At 36.2% G+C, this 24401-nt stretch overlaps 1 protein-coding gene across 1 annotated transcript in view; it reads right to left on the reverse strand.

The window, feature by feature from the left end:
* Positions 1-4123: 4123 nt before the first annotated feature.
* LOC109100411 (DNA primase large subunit-like) overlaps positions 4124-24401 on the reverse strand; it is a 63208-nt gene continuing 42930 nt past the window's right edge. Inside the window, exons 11-14 of the mRNA XM_042736879.1 lie at positions 13762-13888; positions 12293-12375; positions 7723-7791; positions 4124-4515 (exon numbers count right to left, since the gene is read on the reverse strand). Of these exons, the coding sequence (XP_042592813.1) occupies positions 4303-4515; positions 7723-7791; positions 12293-12375; positions 13762-13888 (492 nt within the window). The 3' untranslated portion in view covers positions 4124-4302. The remainder of the gene's footprint in view (positions 4516-7722; positions 7792-12292; positions 12376-13761; positions 13889-24401) is intronic.

Below are 24401 nucleotides of genomic sequence, written 5' to 3' on the forward strand. Positions count from 1 at the left end.
TCACCCAAAAATGAAGAATCTGTCATCTTTTACAGAATTAAACATCAAAATCTTTTGTTTTCCACAGGAAAAAAAAAAAGTCATACAGGTTTGGAATGACATGAGGGTGAGTAAATGATAATACAACATTCATTTTGGGGTGAATTATCCCTTTAAATCTATTAAGATAAAATTGAAAGAAACTGGTAGCTCATGTTTCAAAAGTGTAAAGCTACGGTAAGTACTTCTGTTACCCCATGCAGCCAACTGCACCTGTCCCAGGCTCAGGCTGGCCATTCTCAGATATTAACCTCATGAAAGACTGACAAATGGAACTAATTACCATCCAGTGGCATGAGACCTCTTGGTGCTCACAAAGGAGGACCACACGCTCTGCACCCTTCAACTTCTCAAGGTCATGTTTTATATAAACCACCGGGACAGGGCTCTTTACAAAATCTTTCCTATCAAATACAGCACGTCTCATTGCTAATGCACCTAAATGAATGACATCTGACAAAAAAAAAAAAAAAAAAAAAAAAAAGAAAATCATAGGAATAAACCTGTGCTTCGAAAAAATTAGCATTAAAATTATGTTTCATTTTATACACTACATTATAGTAAATACACATAAACTGACAAAAACCCATTTTTCTCACTTCCCCAAGATAAATGGGCAAAAATGATGCCTATATGTACAGAGGTAAAATGCATCCAAGCTTTTAAGCACGGATGAGCACGTCATTGAATACATTAGACTCTCTTTTCCTCCACCGAATGCACTTTCCTAAACTACCCTCCCTTCCACAGCAATTGAAGCATGAAGCGTATGTGCAGATTATATGCTCCATAATACAGGGTTGTGCACCATGCATTCACAATTAAAATTAAGAATGCCGTGTAAATTTGAATAAAAATAAAAAATAAAAAAAACAACAACAAAAAACAAAACAATTTAGATTAATTTCCCATTAAAATTTTACACTAATATTCAAAAGTAACAGTAAAGGAAAGAATTCAGTATTTAGCAAGAATATATTAAATTGGTCAAAAGTGACAGTAATTGTTTAATGTTATAAAGATTTATATTCAAAAAATAGGTTCATATAAACAGATTAACATTTTGATATCAATATTTATTCAATCGGAATAGAATGTGGTGGACATTTTGTGGCAAAATTAAATATTTTTTTTAATTAATTGTTTGGACAGTACTAATGTGTCAAATAAGTAGAAAAAAAGTGTTATAATGTTTTGTAATTGTTTGTAAATGTTTTGTAATTGTAAATGTTGAACTAATTAAAATCTGCTGTGTGACTGTTGAATTCAGCATCCTGTGGCCGATTCAAATTCCAAGACATAAATGAACAGGAATTCATTTTTTAAATTTAGCCTGAACTTGCTTTAATATGGCTAAACGACTGCAAGCTCGTGCGTCAAAGCTAAAAGAAGCACCAGGGAACTGGTGTAAAGAGGGAGGGCTTTGTCAAATGCAGTCTAGCTCTACCAAATATAAAACATGAAGGTCTCTTGCTGTCAATACCCCAGCTGTGCACTGCTTATATCCAGATGCATATTATTTTGCACTAATCCCTTGTCTGTCAAGCTTCATTTTTAAACTCCAAAGCTAATTTAATTCCGTTAGTGTGGTGTAGTGCAGGATTGAAGCACAGCCGGCAGTGCGGCTCCACTGTCACAACATGCTTCATAGCCATTATGGCCCAACATTATGGCCCGAGTTCATATAAAATGAACCTCATATCCAGTCAGTCTGTCATCAAGCATTGAAATGCAATTTCTGTTTCTTCCTCCATTCATCATTATGATTGTTTAAGACAACAATATGAATGGAGCAACAAAGTTTGAGTTTTTGTTTCGCCTGCAATTCAAAATGAAAAGAGATAAAGATGTCACACCACAGCAGATTTTTGGTTTCACCTAACCAAGGGACGTTTTAGAGGTTTATTTAAAACAACCCAGAATTACAAAGAAGTGTGCACACATTTGGAGAATAACAATTGTGCTGAAACCATATGAACACTCAAAGGTAAGAGCATTCATTAAATTTGTCCCTTAATGGTACTATTACTTGTCTTTGCCCTACCAAGGGGACGCATTTGCATTCACAATGCAGGTCTAACTCCACGGTGCCTCTAATTGCCTCTAAATTTAGCATGTTGGCTTGTCCAGGGTACAGAGTAAGAAAGAGAAGGCGAGAACTAAACCATTACGGAGGGAGTGAGAAGTAAGGCAATCCTAGGAGGAGGATTTTGATCATGGGGAGGGGAATTTTTCAATGTTCAAGGACGTTTTCAGAAGAAAACAATGTGACACTGCATAGCAATGGTGCCGCCACAACAGACACTTAGAAATAACATTTGTGGCATACAAAGAACAAATGCTGCTCCACTTAATGATGCTTGACATTCAAAATAAATGTTCATTTCAAGCGCAATTATGTTTAAGAGTCAGAAGTGAGGATGAAGGGTTTACAGATAGCTTTAATGTGAGGGCTGAATGGAAAGCACCTCCTGTGAGGCCAAAATCAACATCCTTCATGTCCTTGAGGCTGTAATAGAACGAGACTCCGCTTTACTTCTTCCTCCAGCATGATGAGCAAGAGGAATCAAGGTTTTTTTTCCATTTCCAAAATAATCCATTTTACTTTCAGATTTGTCATTGAAATGAGAAAAGTGCAGCTGGAAAAATGCAAAGTATTTGGCATCTAAATGTCGCCCACATCATCTTAATCGCCTACTGTATTGTTTTTATTTTCTGCAGTGACGATCAAATGCAGCAGTACCCTCACAGCTACCTGTACACTTTTGTCAATCTACATCAGTTTGGTACAGCATGGCACTAACACCACCAAGGTCATGGGTTTGATTGTCTGGAAATGGAAAATTTACAGCTTGGATACCAAAATTCACTTAGGATAAAAGCATTTGGCAAATAAATTTCAGGCAAATGTTAATTCTGAGATTCCCTTTTGAAAAAAATTCACTACTGTGCTTAAACGTTGTGAAATATTACAATTTAAAGCAACTGTTTTTAATGTATTTTAAAATGTAATTTATATTTGATTGCAACGCTGACTTCTCAGCAGGTATTTCTCCAATCTTCAGTGTCACATGATCCTTAAGAAATCATTCTAATATGCTGCTCAAGAAACATTTGTTTTCATTAAAAATGAAAACATTTGTGCTGCTTAAAATATTTGTGTAATCCGTGATACATTTTTGTTCCAGGATTTGTTATGAATATAGGAAGAACAGGATCTATTTGAAATCTAAGTCTTTTGTAACACTATAAATTGGTTTACTTTTGATCAATTTAAAGGGATAGTTCACCCAAAAATGAAAATTCTGTCATTAATTACTCCCTCTCATGTCGTTCCAAACCTACAAGAGCTTTGTTCATCTTCAGAACACAAATTACATTTTCAAACCCTCCATAGACAGCAAGAAAGGTATTAAAGACATTGATAAAATAGTCCATGTGACATCAGTGGTTCAACCTTAATTTTATGAAGCTACAAAAATAGTTTTAGTGCGCAAAGAAAATAAAAACATGAATAAATGACTTTATTCAACAACTCTTCTGTGTTAGTCTTCCCTGCGCATTCTCAAGAGTACCAAGATGCATGCGTGTAATGCTGCTGATGCAGGAGCTGGTGTTCTGATGTACACACAAAAAGTATTCTTGTAGCTTCAGAAAATTACGGTTGAACCACTAATGTCACATGGACCATTTTAACAATGTCCTTACTACCCTTCTGGGCCTTTAATGTGGTATTTGCATTGCTGTCTATGAAGGGTCAGAAAGCTCTTGGATTTCATCCAAAAAGATCTCAATTTGTCTTCTGAAGATGAATGAAGGTCTTAAAGGTTTAGAACGACATGAGGGTGAGTAATTAATGACAGAATTTAAATTTTTGGATGAACTATCCCTTTCACGCATCCTTGATGAAAGTATTAATTTATTAATTTGTAAAAGATTTTTACTGGCCCCATAACTTTTGAATGGTAGTGTGCACCACTGTAAACCAAAGAGTTTAAACATGATCATTACACAGATTATTACTTAATAGGTTTAGTAAAAATGGAACAAGCTTTTATGAAATGTAAAAATTATTTTTATTTTATTTTTATTTTTATAAAAACCAGGTCATTTGAAAAAGATCTTGTCACCAAAAGGATAAGGAAAAAACAGCCAGATCAGACCTTTTCTGTATTGAAAACACAATTAGTATCAAATACAGTAAACAAGTAAGGGCCCACTGTATGGTCTGTTCATTTCAAATTTGATTTAACTTCTACAAAATCATTCATCCTGGAAGAAGGAGTCTAAATCCCCCATCTCCTCATGGGCCTGTTTGGAGTTTGCCTGAGATGGACGGGTCACGCTGGCAGGATTTTCTTGGCTTCTTTGTGACATATCAACTTCTTTCTTGATGTCCCGGCCTCCACTGAGAAGCTTCTGACTCTCAGTAAAGTACTGGTTAGGATGATTGAGAGAAAACCCAGCATCCTCAACCTAAAACAAACAAAACAAGTTAAGTGAGCAAATGAGCATACTTAGATTTGAAATAGTGTGCTTGTATTTATTAAACCACGTTTTAATAACTGCCTTGAACCAGGCTACACGGGGATTTTTTAGGCTGGTAGCTTCTATGCAATCTCTCCTTTCTTTCAGACTTCTCTTTCAGGCTGAGGCTCTCGCTGATGGATTCCTGAAAGCTGCATCACATTCAGAACGCTGCGCAATCCATTTGTTTCTAAGTGCAGAGGATATGGCTGTTTAATTATGCTTCAATCACAGCACGCCCCTGATACTCCTCATGAATCAAACTTTCAAACCCGTCTCTCTGAATCGAGTGCATGGGGTCCCTGCGGTAGTTAAGCTGTGGACAGAAAGATCCATTACACGGATTCATCTCAGAGTTAACACATTACAGTGGACTACCCTCGCCCAGCAACTCTCCGCCAAATGAAATATGCATAAACATGAAACAATCCCAGCCGAGGCCTACAGGCGGATCAATCCGGCGGATGCGCAACAAGCTTTCCTCCTTCCGAGGTCCGCCTCTCTTGGCTCCCCTCCTTCTTTTCATTATTCTCTCTATTGTTATGATTTATTGTGGTTGTGTAAATATTTCATCAGAGAAGTATTACATTTTGACCTTTAAATAAATGCTGCCAGTGTATTTGTTATGTGTCGCGGATGTGAAAGCGGAGGGCGCATATGGCAGTGATTAAAGTCTCCTACGCTCGAATCCAACAAGCGTGTTTTTGCGGCCAAGATGGTTGCTCCATCCCGTATCAGATGGAGGGAAGGCGAGGTGGTGCGGATCCACCGATGCTCCAACAAGAATGTTTTATTGAGCCAGTTAACGTCAGGGGTTTCTTCATTCACCTACACTAAAATATGAGTCATGAATTTCAGAGATGTGATTTTCATTGGGCTTGGTAGGAGGGAGGGGGCAGTTTATCTTTCAAATCCTGTTATTGCAGGCTGTTCATCAGGGAAGCCGTCTTATTCATTTTCCCGCATCATAAGCCGTTTGCTCTGTTTGGCTCGGGGCTATTAGTCATCAGCAATGACCCCAGTCCCGAGCGCCCCGGGGCCACGAGCTAAATGATGCCCTTGGACTGCAAAGGCGCTGGCGTTTCACCGGGAGCCATTAAAAGCCATTATATCCTATCAATGACACTTTGAGTGCATTACGGCATTAAAAGAGGGGTGGCGCAGACACAAACACTGTTATAAACCTTTCTTATTGAGGGAATAAATCTAGATGTGCAAGAGATTAGAAATTTATACACACGCTCTTTGATTTACTTATCTTGACATTGAGCTGAAGCATCAACAACAGCAAGAACAGAGGCATATATGATCTGAAGTGTTTACAGAGATGTGTGTGGGATTTTATTATGCAGTGTAAATAAACAAACTATGAACACAGATTAAAACAATAATATTTACATACATATATACATATACATATATATATACATACATATATATATATATATACACACACACACACACACTACTGTATATACCGTTCTACCATTCAAACATTTGAGGTCAACAAGATTTTTTTTATTTAATTTTTTTTTTTATTAAGGATGCATTAAATTGATCAGTGTGAGTAAAGACATTTATACAGTTATAAAAGATTTCCATTTCAAATAAATGCTTAATTTAAATTGTAAAAATATTTCACAAGTATTACTTTTTTTTTGTTTGTTTATTACTGCACTTCAATCAAATAAATGATGTTCAAAAACATAAAAACAAATAAATAAATTATACGGGGCCAAACTTTTGAATTATATATATATAAATCCACTATATATATACAGTATCATTAATACTAGACTGTGATAAAAATGTAACACCATTAAACTTCTTTTTTTTACTTTAACATCCCTAAAATGCTAAAACTAAAAGAGCTAAAACACTTAGAAAATAATAAATAGATAAATAAATAAAAATAAACAGTAATAATAAAAAGTTAACAATGCTATTGAAAACTACAGTAAATTAACAACTAATTAAGTACAAAAATGTAAATACTAAGTAAAAACGAGTATAAAACATCTAATAACCTACTATGAATTATTTCATTATGCATTCATTTACTATGAATTTGCGAAGTCAATTAATCAAACTCAGAAAAATATATTATTTCGCATCAGCATTATAAGTAGTTCTGATTTACAAGTTTCTGGTAAATTCTGAAATAAATCTCATGAGTTCCCTGTTTAAAATCCATCTAGCACTGCTGACAAACATCTGAAAGGTTTACCAATCTCTTTCATATCCAAGACCGTCTTTTCCCCCTCTTCATATTAACCTGTCACCTAGCAGATAGCATGCGTTTGCTTGGCGTTGGTGTGTGCACATTTTCATTCTCAACCTGTCAGCTGGGCTGCATTTTTAGCAGAGGGACAGGGCACAGGTGTCACACCGGTAATCTTGACTGACATTGCTCTGAAATATTTCTCTCAGCGTGTGTTTTTTGAAAATATTAATGACCTTGAATAGATTTAGATGATAAAAGTTGTGAACGTATTGAAGGCTTATTGCTTTGATGCATGATTTATTAAATCAGAAAAAAAAAATAAAAAAATGTAATGTCTCCTTTCTTCAAAAAACATTAAAAAAAATTCCCAATCTGTAACTGTTTCTGAAAGTATTACACATCTGTCCATTGCGATAAAATGTAGATATTCCAGAGATATAGTATTTGATGCATTCCCACTTCCGTCAGCCATGCTGAATGATTGTTATAAATAAAACAACACTATGACATAAAGGACCTGTCCTAAATACCACCCTAAGACCTCAAATGTCAATTGCGACACCCTACGGATCCATGGACTTCACTGATACAAGCAATGGTCATCTTAAGTCTGCAAATTCACATCAAGTGCGCCATTTGGGATGGAGCCAAAAAGACCAGTCATACAGAATTATGGCTAAGAACCAAATTTAATCACCCATGTTGCTCATAAATGGTTAAAAACTATCTGTCCTTGCAGCAGATACCATGTGTTAGTGGGTTAATGAATTTTAAAGCGCTATACAAACTTTACAAATTCAGATTCTATTGGATTTTAAGCTAATGGCAGATGTGACTATAATGGTCAGGCTCTGTAAAGACTTTGCAGGGCTGTCCCTGAGCTGACAAAAGCAGGCCCAATTACAGCAGGCCAAAATGAAAAGCATCCTTACATTGTGTGTCAGCTCAAAGTACTTCTGGCAGGCCAGCTGATAGTGCATTCCCTTGACCAGCTCCAGAATCTGTGAAAAAGAGAGAGAGGAAAGGGTTGAGCGGTTGGGAGAGAGAAAGGAATAGGAAAACAGTGAGAGCGATAATGAATGAAAGTAATAGAGTGGTCTTAATTATTTATAAAACGTTTACATGTATGCTCTAAAAAAGTATCTGTGTAAAATATTAAAGACCAAATATTGAGAAGAGAAAGACAACACTTCTTGGCTTCACAAAACAGCAAAAAGAATCAGATTTCAAAGCACCTTAAACTTGCCATTAACATGCACGTTATATCCAAAGAGTAACAAGATGTCCTTTTAACAAAATTTTATTTACACCTTCGTTCATGTCTCCAGCATGACCAGATGGAAAATGCCACTTATTTATTACACTGTAGAGCTTGTGTAAACTGAAAAACACCAACAGAGAGCTTGAAATGCTTTTTGCCATTCTGACAGATAAACAAAATGAAAAATGGTATATTAATAAGCATTACAACAAGATAAAAACTGAGCCTGACAGAAAATTTATAACCAAGCCCATCAGTAATGCATTAGTATTTATGTTTCATGGAAGAATATGGTCAGAAACCATCCCTGACCACTTCTAAATCCAAACACAATGAATCTGAAAGTATTTTAATGTGGTCACGTCACATCCAACTACAAGCTGATCGCTGACAACGCATGTTAATGGCAGGTGTAAAGGGGGCCAGAATGTCAAATCAATATCTAAGCAGTCTTTGATGAGCAATAAAGATGAATAACACAGTTAACAATGCATTGTGCTACTTTTGCCGACACAGCACACGTTTATGAGGTTTCAGGTGAGAGACAGCAGCAAAATGCCGTCAAAGGGAGAAGGAGAAGTGGTTACACATTCTACTTCTCTTTCCTTTTCTTTTTTGCTCAGACCTCCCCTCAGGTGATGCTTTTAACACCATGTATTCCCTGTGGTAAAGTATGGCATTCCACCTCAGCTAGCAATGGCAAGAGCTGAAATGCATAATACATGGGCTTAAAGGTGAGAGCCAACACCATCCAACACCTAACTCAAAGCTCCAGAGACAAACGCTACTGGGAAGAAATGGTAAAATATACAGCAAAACACCAGCTAGGGGTTCAATGTATACTGCAAAAAACAAGATAAATATTACTGGTTTAACATATTGCCTGTGGATAACATAGCCAAGAACAGCTAATAACATGCATTACACATTAACACTGCACTGATTTAACTTGTAGCGATGTGTGAGTTTGAAAAATATATTTTTGCAGGCAGCTAAAGATACTTTTTGCCTATTTAGCTACCCACTATGATTGGCTGAAAAAATTAAAAATAAATAAATATATATATGCACACACACACACTTAAACACACACACTATACAATAAAAATGTTAGTGCTGTCAACATTAACTTGTTAACACAGGTGATTAATTTTTCCAGTTTAATGGACCTTGCGTTAGCCACCCTACTCACAACTGCTGCTTCTGTCTTTTTTTCTTCTTTTTTGACAAGTATTGCATTTATTTAGATGCAGTACATCTTTATGAGCACAAACTGAATTTTCTTTTAGACATGCACTCTACTTCCAGTGCCAGGCACTAGTCAAACGAGTGCGGAAATGGTATAGGTGACGAGGAGCTTAAGTAGAACAACCGTGAACTGCGGTCAGATGAGATGTTGTCAGGCCATACATCAGTAGAAACTAATTTTCCTGTTCTGTCAGCCTTTATACTGTGCTCATACAACGTGCTCTTCAATTGCACACACAAATATGGCGGCACAAGCTGTATCCTGTATTACTTCATATTAAAGCGGGAATGAAACTATGAGCATGTATGTCAGATCTGCGTCAGGTTCAGAAGCGGCAGTTCCTTAAGTAATAGCATCCAAAAACCTAATAACCCAGCTGCTGTGATGTCTGTTAATCAAAGAACAAAAAAAAAAAAAAAAAATCATTAACTTTTGTAGCTTTAAGGATTCATCTATTATTAATTTTGATTTTAGAGCTGAAAACTTCAATTTCAATTTATGTATATTTCCTACTTGAAGGGCACAGGTAAATACAACACTTATTATAATGGGTTTGTGTGAAGATTGTTTTAAGTTCAGTTAAATTAGAAGATTTTCTTTATTTTTTGGAAGTCTAATAAATGTTAAAATTTATAGTTCTCAATCATACTGTAATGTTGAATGGCTATAGTCAAAGTTTAAATATTAGAAAAAAATGAAAAAATTCCTAGAGACATCAGTAGTATTGGTATCAGTGATACTCGCCTTCAGTCATAAAAAAAGATTAGACAGACTAAACAAATATAAAAAAAAAAAATGTTTGTACATTTTTCAAAGATAATTTTGAAATTATTGCAATACAAAATATGTTTAAAAACTTTAATGTTATGTTGGATTAATTGCGATTAATTTCTGAAAAAAAAAAAAAAGTGTGATTAATTTTTTTTTTTTAAAGTGATTGGGGATGTTTTCCCCATGAATATATATATTTTTTTCCTAAAATTTGCATCAATTTAGTTTAGTCAGTTTATATAGTAATAAACGGCAACATTTAACTGCATACAAGTCAAACACTTTAACATGAAAAATCCCACAGGAAATCCTTGAACAAGAGGGAATGAGTCATTGAACTGAGCTTTGAATGGGTTCATTGAACTGATTCACATTAAGTGTTTGCCACAAACGTAATTCCATATATGATGCTTAGGTGAGAAATCATCTACCTTGACAGTAAAAAGTAAACAAATTATTTCTATGCACTTGAAGCAACAATGGGCACAAATTTACTTTATTATATCTGTGGCTTAATAGCTTGATAGCAAACAAATAGGAGCTACATAAGACTATAATTTCAGGGGATGCTAAAGTATTAAGTGGTGGCATGAAAAATGCTGGGATTAAATCTGTAACATGCATGCTACGTGTGACTTTACATGTTCTCGCTTCTTCTCCCACTGTTTGAACTGTGAACCAAGCATGCAATCCTTTAATCTGCACTTCCTAAGGCAAGAGTCACGCTGTGACGGGCTCTAAGTGCGAGTGAGAGAGAGGTGAGCTCAGTTTTCTACACCAGTTCTCTTTTCAGACTGGAGTCTTGCCCTTTTGACTGTAATGTCACTTTGTCAATAGACAGGTTGACTGAGAAGGTTGACGTTCTGCATTTTAATCACCCTACTACCCAGGCTTTTCACATTTTCTGAGGTTTTTAATTATCCAGAGCACTGGGCTGGTGCTGCGGTGAGAGGGCCACGTGCTGCGAGAGCTCCTGGGGTGAACATCAAGCTGTTGCTTCACACGCCCACAGGTCTAAGACTCTGAACACTGAGAGTGTATAAGGACACTGTTTGGGGTCTCCAATGAAATTATGAATTTAATTGGATTGGAAATGTGCTACCCTTGGGCTGGCATGTCGGACTGCATTAGGCAGCCATCAGCCATTTCCCTTGACCGCACTATGGGTGGTAGCGGATGAGGCATGCGAGAGAAAAAAAAACAGCACACCTTACAGTGGGAACAAGCTAACGTTTCTCAAATAGCGCAGAACGATTTTTCATGCACTTCAAACTATACTGTATGCTTTATAAAACAAAAGTTCAAAAGTATTATTTTAACATTATATGTTACATTTATTACCATCATTTAAATTCCACATACCCCCCAAATAATACAAAACGTAGTAATAATGATATAAAAACTATTCATATAAATGTAAATATGTATTATATATATATATATATATATATATATATATATATATATATATATATATATATATATATATATATATATATATATATATATATATATATATATATATATATAAAAAAAATTTTTATAGTTACAGTAGCTTCACACATATCAGCTAGAAGTCTTAACTGTAAAACCAGAGATAGTATGCAAGATTTGGCTTTATTTATATAATTTTTTAAGAGCCTTTTAATGCTGAACTTAATGGCCTTATTAAAACCAGCCCGTTAATTGCATTAGCGTCAGGATTCTAACTCCAGGAGAACATTACAGCAAGGCTGGTCCATTTCATTTCACTGCCTTGGCCAGTTGCAGCTGCTTTAATGTGTGAGAAAGAAAATCAGCTGAAATGACTTTTAAGAGTACTTTAAAGAACGCATCAAATCACTAGATACAGCAAAGGTCAAAGTAATCAACAGAGAGCTGAAGCTGTCATTACACTGGAGAATCCTGAGCGTTATTTCTTTTTGTCATTAATATTCCAGAAGTACAGCAGATTCATTAATATTCCAAAAATACTGCAGGATAGGGTTTTCAGGGATGCCTTGTTAAAATCACACCACTTTTGTGTGATTACTATACAGTCGTATCATGTTAACTGTCAAACTAATGTCCTTTCTACTCATTTGGTAGATTTTGTTTGTTTGTTGGTCTTGGAGAGGTGAATTTGTGCAAATCATTTTAATGGATGCCAAGTTAAGTTTTAAAAAGCCCTTTACAGACATGACCTGAGCCTGGTCAAGTGTGTGCTAGTTGTCGGACAAACCTGATTGATCCCACTAGGGGAGACTTTATAGTTCTGCAGCTTCTGTTTCAACAGCTCAGGGTCGCTGTGGCGGAATGGACACCCTGTGAAGAAGACGAAGAGAGGGAGAAAATTAGTTTACAAGCATCAGTTCAAACCAGTGTCTGAAAATATGTCCTACAGGACAGTTGGAACATGACCCAAGCGTTTTTATTTTATTTTGTGCCTCGAAGGCCACTCCAGGAAAGCGCTACTACTTGTCGGATTGTGTTTAAAGTGAGCAATTAAATCTTAGTGCTCTTCCACAAGGTTGTTAGTGTTAGTGAAGGGTACATACTTTATGGCCACTTCAAGGAAGTAAATTAGCAGTTATGATCATGTGGTCCTCGGTAGAGGGTCCTAGCAATTGTTTTTCAAAAAAGGTAATTTAAGATATTTTTAGGGATTTCAAAACCCTCAATTGAATTCATGCTTCTAAAGACCTTCAGCAGGAAATGTCTGCATAACTACATGTAGGAATGCAAAGACAACCATTCAAAGTTTGGCATCTGTAAAGTTTTAGAGGTTATTAAAGTAGACTCATCAAGTTTATTTGAGCAAAATCAGTAATATTGTGAGATATTATCACAATTCAACATAACTGTTTTCTATTTGAATGTATTTTAAAATGTAATATTACTGTGATGCAAAGCTGATTTTTTTTTAGCATCATTACTCCAATCTCTAGTATCCCATGATCCATTTTTCCATGTTGATTTGCTGCTCAAGAAACATTTCTCACTATTATCAAAGTTGAAAACAGTTGTACTGCTTAACATTTTTTGTGGAAACCGTGATACATTTTTCCAGGATTCTTCGATGGATAGAAAGTTCAAAAGAACAGGATTTATTTGAGAATCTTTTGTCTTTAATGTCACTTTTGATCAATTTAATGCATCCTTGCTGAATAAAAGTAAGTCTTTGTTGTTGTTTCATTTAAATAACTGAATTTTTTAAATTTTTTTGTTTACATTTTAAGCACCACCACATGGAAATTAAAAAAGATTTAACCTCATTAAAAAAAGACATCATGCAAGCACTGTCCTAACAGCTATAAACAAATGTTCATACTATATTATCAAGGAAAGATTTCATTTCAAAACAAAGTACCAATGGTGTATATCTTTGTGATGGTGTATTGAAGCATGTAAGACAGTAATGCCCTCCACCCTTTAGTATATACAACCTAAAGCTTTCTGGCCTTCATAGTGAGCAGGACATAGTGATGCTCACTTTCGGATGCATTTTGTCCATTATGTGCATTGCGAAAAGCAGGTGTTATCAATTAGGCTGCGTGGAATTGCATTTTTGTATTTACTTTTATTTTACAGCTAATTCAAGACCACCTGCGTACTATGCAGTCTTTCAATTGTCTTCATTACACAACTAAAGATGGACCTCGGGGGGACCGATTGCATTTAAAACCAACAGTCTGGCTCAGTATGACTCACCATGGTAGTCGCCTTGGCTGGGTGGGTTTGACAAAATCACCTTCATGCAACTGTAGGGGGTGTAGTCAGTACGCTTGCCTTCCTTCCCAAACATGTGGCGGACACTGTAGGCATATGCTTTATCAAACTGCAGAGCAAGACAAAGACGAGAGAGAAAGAGAGAGAACATGAGTTTGAGGGAGAGGACAGTAAAGCGTGTGAGAAGAGGGTAGGGATAGTGGGGAGGTTGTAGGTGAAACGAAGACATTGTCGTACATCAAGTGGGTTGTGGCAGGGCGTTTTCCGCTATGAAATATAGAGCTATTAGCAGGGACCTGCTGTAGTGGTGTCGCCAAACCGCAGACAGCTGTGACTGGATTATGGATAATGTGGCTGCTCTCTTTCTCGCTCCCCTCCCCCATCTCTATTTCACTCTCTACACACAAATCTCATGTCTCGGAGGCATCGCCATCAAACCACATTAAAAAATTAACACATGCAAAGGAAACCCAAGTTAAAGAGCTGCTACCTCAAGCAGAAATAAAAATAACAGCAAAATATTCACAGAGCAAAGGATTTTTAGAACAACACTGTTCTAATTTGTGATTACCATTCCAAGTTTTGGGGTTGGTAAGATTTTTTGGTGTTTTTGAAAGAAGTCTCTTATGGTCATCAAGGCTGCATTTATTTGATCAAAAATACAGTAAAAACTGTAATATTGTGAAATACTATTATAATTTAAAAGAAAATCTATTTTGATACAGTTTAAAATGACACGTGATCCTTGATTTTTGAAACTGATAATATATATATTTTTTCAGGATTCTGTAATGAATAGAAAGTCTGTAAGATTTTTTTTTTTTAAGTTTTGAAAGACATCTCTTATGTTTATCAAGGCTGCATTTATTTGATCAAAAAAAAAAAAAAAAAAAAAAAAAAATCGTGTTGACCCTTAACTTTAGAACTGTTGTTCACATTACAACTAAAAAAAAATATCCATAAAAAAAAGATAGTTTAAGAATTATAGAAGAATTTGTCCCCCTTTCAATTTGATGACAGCAGCACTCAAGACGTATCAATTCTACAAATGTTAATTCTGATGAACGTGTTCTGCATTATCTAAAGAGCAGGAATGGAAAAAGAAAATCTTACCATCTGTGCAAAGAGTCACATGATCAATGTCACAAATGTCCTTATTTGATTAGTGACCTAGAAATAGTGCAGAACTCTTAAACTACATTTTCAGTTTTAAATTAGATTTTGAATCCTAGATTTTCAATGTGGAATTTTTTGTTTGCGCCGGGCTGGGGAAGGACAAGAAAAAGTAAGTCTCATGCGGCTATTATCATACAAATTAAAAGTGACATGAAATCACCTTTAAGTCTTATTTGTGCTTTGCACAGCTTTTTCTGCTATGTACATCACCCACCTTGAGAAATATGGTGTATGCTTAGGAAACCATTAAAGTGTTTGCATTTGATGGGGGTCAGTGCATTCAATCTCAGGCCTGAACTCAATACACCAATCATGTACACTCTGGTAACTATCCAAAAGGGTAACCTAGCCTCCTGAGCTGGTTATGTCTCAGCTTAGAGAGGGAGAGAAGAGAGAGCAAAGGAGGGAGACAGAGAGATAATTACCTGCAGCAGTCTGATGCCATTACCAAAGTAATAAAACTTGTGAACTTGACAAGGTGACTATCTACAAGGCTGCAATTAAACAGGCCATAAAATCAACTTACTCAATCCCAAATTAATGACACGATGGGTCTATAGATTCAAGCAAGCCCTTCAGTTTTAATATCATATCACTATTCCACAACTCTTCTTGTGATCTTTTTTGTCCAACTAAAATTCATTTTTAACCTGTGAATTTTGTCCTGGTTGACTGAGATCCCATCCAGGTTTACATTTCAATCTCACAACAGCCTGAGCCACGCTTGATCTGCTCTGAATGTGAGCTTTAAATCTAATCTGCCTTTATGGAACCGAAATTCTCCCCGTTTTCACTCAAAGTCAAATAGCAAATGACCTATTCATATCTTTTGTACTTTTAAAAAATCAATGTGAATTGCAGTTTGAAAACCACTTTACTTAAATAATGTGACATATTTTTGAGTGAAACAGAATATTTGATGGGGGGGTGGGGGGCGTGTAGAGTGTGAATGGATTTGGATAGTAAAAAGTTGTCATTACACTGTCAAAAAACAAAAAAACAAACAGTACCTTAAGGGGTGCAATAGCTTGTCACTGGGGCAGTACCCTTAAAAGAGACACCTTTGCACCTTATCTGTCCCTAAAAGGTGCATATTAGTGCCTCACAGTAAAAACACACACCCTTAAAGCACTATTATGCATCTTTTAGGAGTAAATAAGGTACATAAATAAAGTTTCTGGCACAGTGACAAGCTGCTGCATACCTAAAGGTCCATTATTTTCTTCTTAAAATACACATACAGGAATAGGGCTGAATGGAAGTTGCTAAAATAAACAATGCCTGAATAGCTTTTTGACTATCGTTTAACATTATCCAACTGCACACATTGCCTAAGCAATGCTAGCGGAAAAGGAAAGTCATAAAGAATGTGCATTATGAAAGTAAATGAGGTCAATTCTGATTTCACGCTGACTTTAAATGTTCACACACCGGAACACAGTAAGTACATTTTGTAATGTGGCAAAACAATCATCATATAGGGTCCCCCGGCTCACAGCACTCTGCCGCTGACTCCTACTTACAGTAAACGCTGTCAGGCAGTAACCCACAGACATCTCGCTGCTGTTGGCTGCACCATCAGCTCATTAGAATGCAACTAATTACCGCATTAATGTCAACAGCCTCTCCCTTAATGTATGCAAATGCACATCTGAGCCATTTCATATCCGTTCCAAAGTAAACCTGGAGAAAAATCTGTACCAAAATAAACGGTGAGTTAATCAGTCGTCATTTTCTACAGATTATAAAACAGGCACCTGGCATGACCTGTTCCTCGCTGGATTCAGGCTCGTCTCATTTCCAGATGTTTTCTGGAAATTGAATGCTAGATTATTACACTTGAAAGCTTCAGTAGATTCATAATACTGTTCACTGAGTGCAACAGCAAGGAGAATTTGAAATGCTTCTGTCGGGCATTTTCTTGCTAATTATCATTTGATTCCTCTGTGAAAACAAGAAACTATTAATTAAAAATATCATACATCTAAAAGGTTGTATTGCACTGTATATTTACTGAACCTGTACATAAAAAAAAAAAAAAAAAAAAAAAAAAAAAAAAAAAAAAAAAAAAAAAAAAAGGTACTGTCTTTGCATTGTAAGCATTATAAGAAATTTATTTAAACACTTTTTCCAGAGGTTTTAAAAAGATGGATTCAAATTAAAAATTTTAAAAATAAATTTACAAAATATAAAAACAATGTTGTATGTAACCATTATATTATTATAGGATATTTTGGGGGTAAAAGTATATAAAAAAATACTGTTTGCACTGTTTTTCCATTTTCTCACAACCCTACACGACTGAGACGTACTGGAGATGGTCATAAAGGTACTGAGTTATTGCAGCCATTTTTATCACAGTCGACCGGCACCTAAAATGTGTTTAAGCATATTGCGACAAAAGGCTAGTAAAACTCGATTTAAGCTGCGACAGTCCACCCACTGTATTGGAGAGCTCAGGAGAGTGTTGAGTAGGTGATTATATTAGAAAAAAATACTGTCTGGCAAAGCTGCTAAAATGCAGCTCACTGAATTCATATTGTACCCTGTGGGAATACAGATAACATCATAGGAAATCGCTCTCTTTTTGTCAGAAGCACATAGATGTACGTGCCACAGACAGACGCAGGATCTTAGTATGACCATCAGCAAAGCGGTTCTTTATGACTGCAGTAAAAGTCCATGTTAATTTGATCCCACTGATGCCAAAGTGTGGAAAGAATGATAAAATGATACTGACTTGCTAATATGAGATAATCTGTGAAAGTGTAAAGCATGTCAGGGATGGCAACAGTGAAAAATATACATAAATCTATTGAAGTCCAAAATCACTGCTCGGGGTGATACAATCAGCCTTTCATATCTCTGACAAAAGGCAATGCTTTATGTTCTTAAAGAATGAAGTATGGAAAGGAGTGCAAACCACTACAATTTCTTAAGATTGCTTTGCAAAAGGAGGAACAGGAAGACAAAATGTGAATTCAAAAGATGGATGTCTCAGTAGAGGCATTAAGCGCAAACCCAGATGAAAAGAGAGGTTGGGCACGGCTCTCTGTGTGTGGGGCCAGCTCTGAATCTCACTGACAGCAATGGATGAAGTGCCACAGATAAACTGTTGCTGTACTTGACACTTGAGGTAGGTTTCTTGAAGCATCTTGGAGACACTGCCACAGTTCTTCTGAATTTAGTCTGTCTCAGTTTGTTCTGTTTCTTCATGTCATTCTAGACAGACTGGATGATGATGACATCAGATCGGCTAAATGAATATTTAGAAAATGTAAACTGATATTTCCTACTGATACACTACAACAAAAGATAGAAATAATATATATATTTTTTTTTTAAATAATTTCATATTTTAAAATACCCTGTTATACATTTAAAATAGCCATTACTCCAGTCTTCAGTGTCACATGATACTCCAGAAATCATTCCAATGTGTTGATTTGGTGCTCTTAACTGTGCGATATATATACATAAACATCTCAGGAATGGATTAGAATAACATCGTATCTAGTGACTGTCCTCCACTGTCTATATGCATAATGATTTCTCTTCACAGTTACTGTCCTGCATGTTCCTTTGTTATTTACTGGCTTTTTTACTATGTCAATTCTCAGCGTTAAGTTTTTGTGGTGCATGCAGTCTCGGCTGAGTAAACAGCGTGAACAGTAAGGGGCCTGAGTGATCGAGATGGTCTGGTTTTCTCCATACAGTGTGCTGGAGGAGCTGCTGGTCTCTTGGGGGCCCGGCGCTCTAATTAAACAGGCAGCTGCTGTGGGGGGGCGCGGGGGACGTTTTAGACAGCCAGACCGGTAAACAACGCAGCCACTTTTGTCACCATCACAGTTCCTTGTAGAGCAGTTACCTTTTTGACACCAGGAAGGGGAATCCAAATTTTTTCCATAAATTATCCTCCTCATTTTCCCTGAGGGAAGCATTAAGAGACGGCGGTGAGGAAAAGAATGTGAGAATATAAAAAGGCACAGAGACAGGTTTCAGAAAGATTCCCATCACTTCTTGACAAAACACCTAGATGCCAAATGCAATCTGAGGAAAATGATACTTCTGGCCAGAGGATTTCTTATGTTTTATGATCATAATAAACAGGTTTAACTCGAAAACTACACAATCAAATATTTGGTGTCACAGCCAAAGAATCTGTGGCTTTGGTATCGTTCCCGTGTGCTGCAAATCCACAAGCTGTACTTTCTCGTGCTGAGGCCATTGGTGTTGAATAATAAAAAGGCATCATGGTTCAATTAAACAGAAATAGTGAGGTGTGAGATGCCCCTCTCCCTGCATCCATCCTTCAAGCCCCCCTCAGCATGGGTGAATAAGCCAAACAGTGATTCATGCACCTTAAAGGTTACTGGCAAAATGCTCAAACGTATTGTAATTACCTTTGTCTTTTCATGGAATATTTTGCATGCTAATGCTCTTTTGAAGAAGATTATTCACCCCATGCGAATGTTAAATGATTCAGTGCTGTGTAAAGATTAAAAGTGGCTATAACGTACTTTAGAAAGAATTGAAATGACCTGCTATGTAATTATTCTAAATGCTACGCATCCTTAAAGTAACTCGTGGCTGGATTACTCACAGCAAATGCTTTCTGTTATTTATTAAAGTCTATAATCAAAAGACAGAAAATGTCTGGAGACAAAAAGCTTTAGATGTTCTTTCTTCCTTTTTGAAGTTTGTTGAATAAAACACAAATACAAGCCTACTTGATACTTGCTAATTAGTGAGGGGAATTAATATTTCAATTAGTTTACTTAACAATTAATTTAATAAATCCATATAATGAGGAACAGTTCTTTAATCATACTTAACGGGGAAGCATTAAAACACAAACGACACCCTTTACAATTTATCCTAACCTGGATTGTAGCAGTAAAGATGAAAGCTTTTTTTTTTCATGTAAACCTGAGTTTCTGTCCTAACCAGCCACAGCAGGACATCTTGTTAAGTTTAGATTTCACTTCTGTGGCATCACCCACTGTGAAATCACATTGACAACTGGACCCAAGAATATATCTACAGACTGGAATAATCATAGGAATTTGGGGCAAACCGCCAAGCAAACACCTGAGAAATAAACTAATAAACACTTAAAATACCATAGAAACTGCATAGCAATGCCCTACTAATCATCCACAACTTTTACAACTTTGCAAAAGCCTGAGTTTAGAAACTGTATAGGCCTGTTTACACAGAGATGAATGTTCAGTGCCAAAATTCGGTGTGATAAACATTTTAAATTTGAATCAACAGCTGTTAATGCAACTGTTCTGATGGAGTCAAATATTGCCATGCTGTGAATGCACCAGATTTTTTTGTATAGAGAGGGGTTGCAATATCTTTTACCTCGCACTGTGAATACAGCTGGCCCACCAATACGATTCACACTAAAACTATGATTATTTTTCCAAATAACAGTGAATAGCAGAGGAAAAATCCAGATGAGGCTCTCTGAATTCTTGTGTTTGGTGTTGTTTGATAAAATTTGTTTGCATCTCTGAGAAAACATGTAAATACTGTATAACTTTTCCTTCTCGTGTCAGAAACTGGAAGGGATAGTTCACCCAAAAATAAAAAAATCTGTCATTAATAACTCACCCTCATGTCATTCCAAACCCCTAAGACCTTCATTCATTTTTAGAACACAAATTATGATATTTCTGATGAAATCCAAGAGCTTTCTGACCCTGCATAGACAGCAAGGCAACTGGCACGTTCAAGGCCCAGAAAGGTAGTAAAGGCATTATTAAAATAGTCCATGTGACATCAGTGTTTCTGAAGCTACAAGAATACTTTTTGTGCACAAAGAAAACAAAAATAATGGCTTTGTTCAACAATTTCTTCTCTTCCATGTCAGACTTTGACATGCGTTCATGACAGTACCACAACACATGCATGTGCATTCCTCTCTTTGCAAACAAGCCGCAGCCCAATCGTGTTCTATGTCAGAACACCGGCTCCTGGATCAGCAGCACCACACACATACATCGTGGTACTGTCGTGAACGTGTGTCAAAGTCTGACACAGAAGAGGATGAACCACTGATGTCACATGGATTATTTTCACATAGCGCCATTCACATAATTAATTTAATTAATCATAATTACATTTTTATTCATTTACAAATTGTGGTTCAGTGCTGTTTTTTAAATAGTGGAGCACTATTTTAATTTTCGTTCAGTATCCATTTTAAAAACCATTGGTTGATTAGTCATAACGGCCAGTGTTGTCCAACCTAGCTATCAATATTGGTAAAATTCACTATGAGTCTACCTCTAGTCCTAACTACATTTCTGGGCTTTGAACGTGTCAGTTGCATTGCAGTCTATGCAGGGTCAGAAAGCATTCGGATTTCATCAAAAATATCTGAATTTGTGTTCTGAAGATGAACAATGGTCTTACAGGTTTGGAACGACATGAGGGTGAATAATTAATGACAGAATTTTCATTTCATCTCTTGAAAGCTGCCAAGTGCTTTGTGTCCCAGGGTATTTCTGCTTTTCTGTAAGTGCCACCTACTATCAGAGTATGAATTTTATTCAGCCCATCTGCAGTTTTCTTTTAATATGTATATGTATTAATATTGACAAGACAAATAGCATACAAAACTCGGCCGAAACGTTTTGCTTAAGATCTGTGTTGCTGTGAAGAGACCTTAAATATGAAAAATTGAGTTTATATACACACACAATATAAACCAGTAAAGCCACATTAATGCAACCAGATTCTCACTTACGGTCGAAGAGTACAATCTCTCATGCTGGGGAGTTGAGTATGATGTGTTGGTTTAATGAGCGTCACCCCGGTGCACCTGACATTGTGCTCACTCAATCAAAATGAGTGTTAACAGCAACCATTTAGCCAGAGAGGAGCATGGAAGGCCATAGCTGCCTGCCCTCAGCCGTTCATGGCCCTCTGCACGAATGAGACACCAAACAAAATCCATGTCACTGATATGTAGCAGGTGCCATCAGGGTCCCGTGCTTCATGCAGCAATCAAACAGATGAGCCTCAGAGTAAACAATAATTTATTCATCCAAAAATCAATGACTCGTGACAATATTTTGCATGTAAACCATTTTGGTGCTGCATACAGAATGCTGTTAGGTGAACTTGCAGTTGCTTGTACTATAATTATCGCCATCATTATTTATTATGATAGTTGTTGCTTTACTCTCAACTAAAGAACTGTGCAACTTACTGCAGATTAATAACCTTGGACCAAAGGAGCAAAAAAAAAAAAAAAAAATAGAAGTGGATTTTATCAAAACAGCAGAGTGCTTTTTTTTTACTCATCAGTGTGCATAAAAGCTGAACTGCATGTATAATGCACAGCCACCATTTACAAGAAGCATATCTGAAAATTAGGTGCTAAATGGCAGCATTCCTTCATGCATGCCAAAGCAGAAAGTAACAGAAAGCTGTGAAAGGCAAAACAACACTGTACCAATTCCTTCATAAAGAAATTGCATAGATTATTCCTCAGGATATTATCTGCGACCACCCACTGCCAAATCAAAACAAGCGGTCCAGACTGAGATGTTGCCACGGTTGTTTATTTGCCAGTGAAAGTGGAATGCTAATGGGGGCTTTGTGCCGTCTGATATCCTTGACACCTCTCATACATCACTCACAGAACTGCGACCTGCATCCCACCGACTCCACCATGCGCTGGTTTGTAAGGAAGGCTGTGTTCGCTGTGAGTGGGTGGACTGAGTTCCACCTGAGAGGGCAGACTGAGGGGGACGCAGCCACCCTGGAAATGGGGCACTTTCGCGAGTGGCGGTGTGTGACCACCAGAGAATGTGTTTGTCTGGATGTGTTCTTTTATTTATTTATTATTTTCACCTCCTGACTTCTTCCAGAGGAATGGTTGGCGGCTAAGAGAAGGAATATTTGTAAATGGACACCCTCTGACTGCTTTTGAGTCTGTGAAAGTGGCTTAGCAGTAGTCAAAGCAAAAGCACCTCTTTGAACTCAAGTATGTTTTCGGTGCCGGCAGTGCAGCATGGCAAATATATGGTGCTTAGGAGAGCTGCTTCAACTTTTAGCAGAGGCGGAACACTGTGAAAGGTTTTTACTAACACAAGGACCATTTCCAAAAAGATTATAACAATTCACACCATTACGGTAATAGTAATAACATTTTATACCAATGTCTAAATATATTCTGTCTAAATAAGAAATAAAACACTAAACAACAAAAATCAATCATTTATATGGTACAATTGAAATTTAAGCATCAAAAAATTACAATGTACAGCATGAAAATGTATCTATTTTAAGCTATTTTGCTGTTGTTGATGTTTATTTGGGATGCCGATTCTTAAATCCCAAGAATTGATTAGTCTAGCCCAGGGGTGTAATCTTTTTGTCTCGAAGGCCACATCACATTTACAAACATCAGAAACATGTATATTCCCCACACTACAAAAAAATCCTGTAAATTTAGCAGTGTTCAGAACAGGAAAAAAAATTAGGGCTGTCAAATGATTAATCACGATTAATCACATCCAAAATAAAAGTTTTGTTTACATAATATATGTGTGTATACTGTGTATATTTATTATGTATATATAAATACACACACATGAATGTATATATTTAAGAAGAATATGTTATGTTTATATATTAAATATATTTATATATAATATAAAAATATAAGAATATAAATATATAAATGTATATACATGTAAATATTTTCTAAATATATAATTTATGTGTGTGTATTTATATATACATAATAAATATACCCTGTACACATACATATATTATGTAAACAAAACTTTTATTTTGGATGTGATTAATCGTGATTAATCATTTGACAGCCCTAAAAAAAATGAAAATATAAGTACAAAACAAACACAAATTATAGTGGGATTCACTATAAACATATATTATAAACGCCCAGCCTAAATAATTAAAGCGAAACGAAGCAGTGTGGTTGCTGGAAAATCCACAATACAAACTCAAAACAAACTCACTTGCCTTTTCTTCTTTTGTCACCAATCCTAATGTGTGCACTTTGCGCTTGACCTTAATTGCTCTATATAGCCTAAGTCGCCTTGGAAATCACAGCACGTTTCAGATGAAAAAACTCAATTCATAATCCAGAAAAAAACTGTACTATATCCATTTTCATAAAAATGTCTGTGGAAAACAGAAGAAAGCATATCTTTGCATGTTTTCCCCTCTAAATTACAGTGCCTGTGAGCAGGAGGATAACACTGGCATTTGTTCTGATACTGGAACGTCTACAGAGCATTTTAAGCATTTTTAGACATTTTTCTAAACAAATGAACACGTTCACATTTTTAAAACAAGTAACTTATTTACAATTGTTCCAGTTTGTAGTGTATATAGTTTGACTTATTTTGAGTTTGCTGTGTGGCGATGAGCTGGTGTTAGTGTTGTTTTTGGCG

The sequence above is a fragment of the Cyprinus carpio genome, chromosome B13 (assembly GCF_018340385.1).
Source record: "Cyprinus carpio isolate SPL01 chromosome B13, ASM1834038v1, whole genome shotgun sequence".
NCBI lineage: Eukaryota > Metazoa > Chordata > Actinopteri > Cypriniformes > Cyprinidae > Cyprinus > Cyprinus carpio.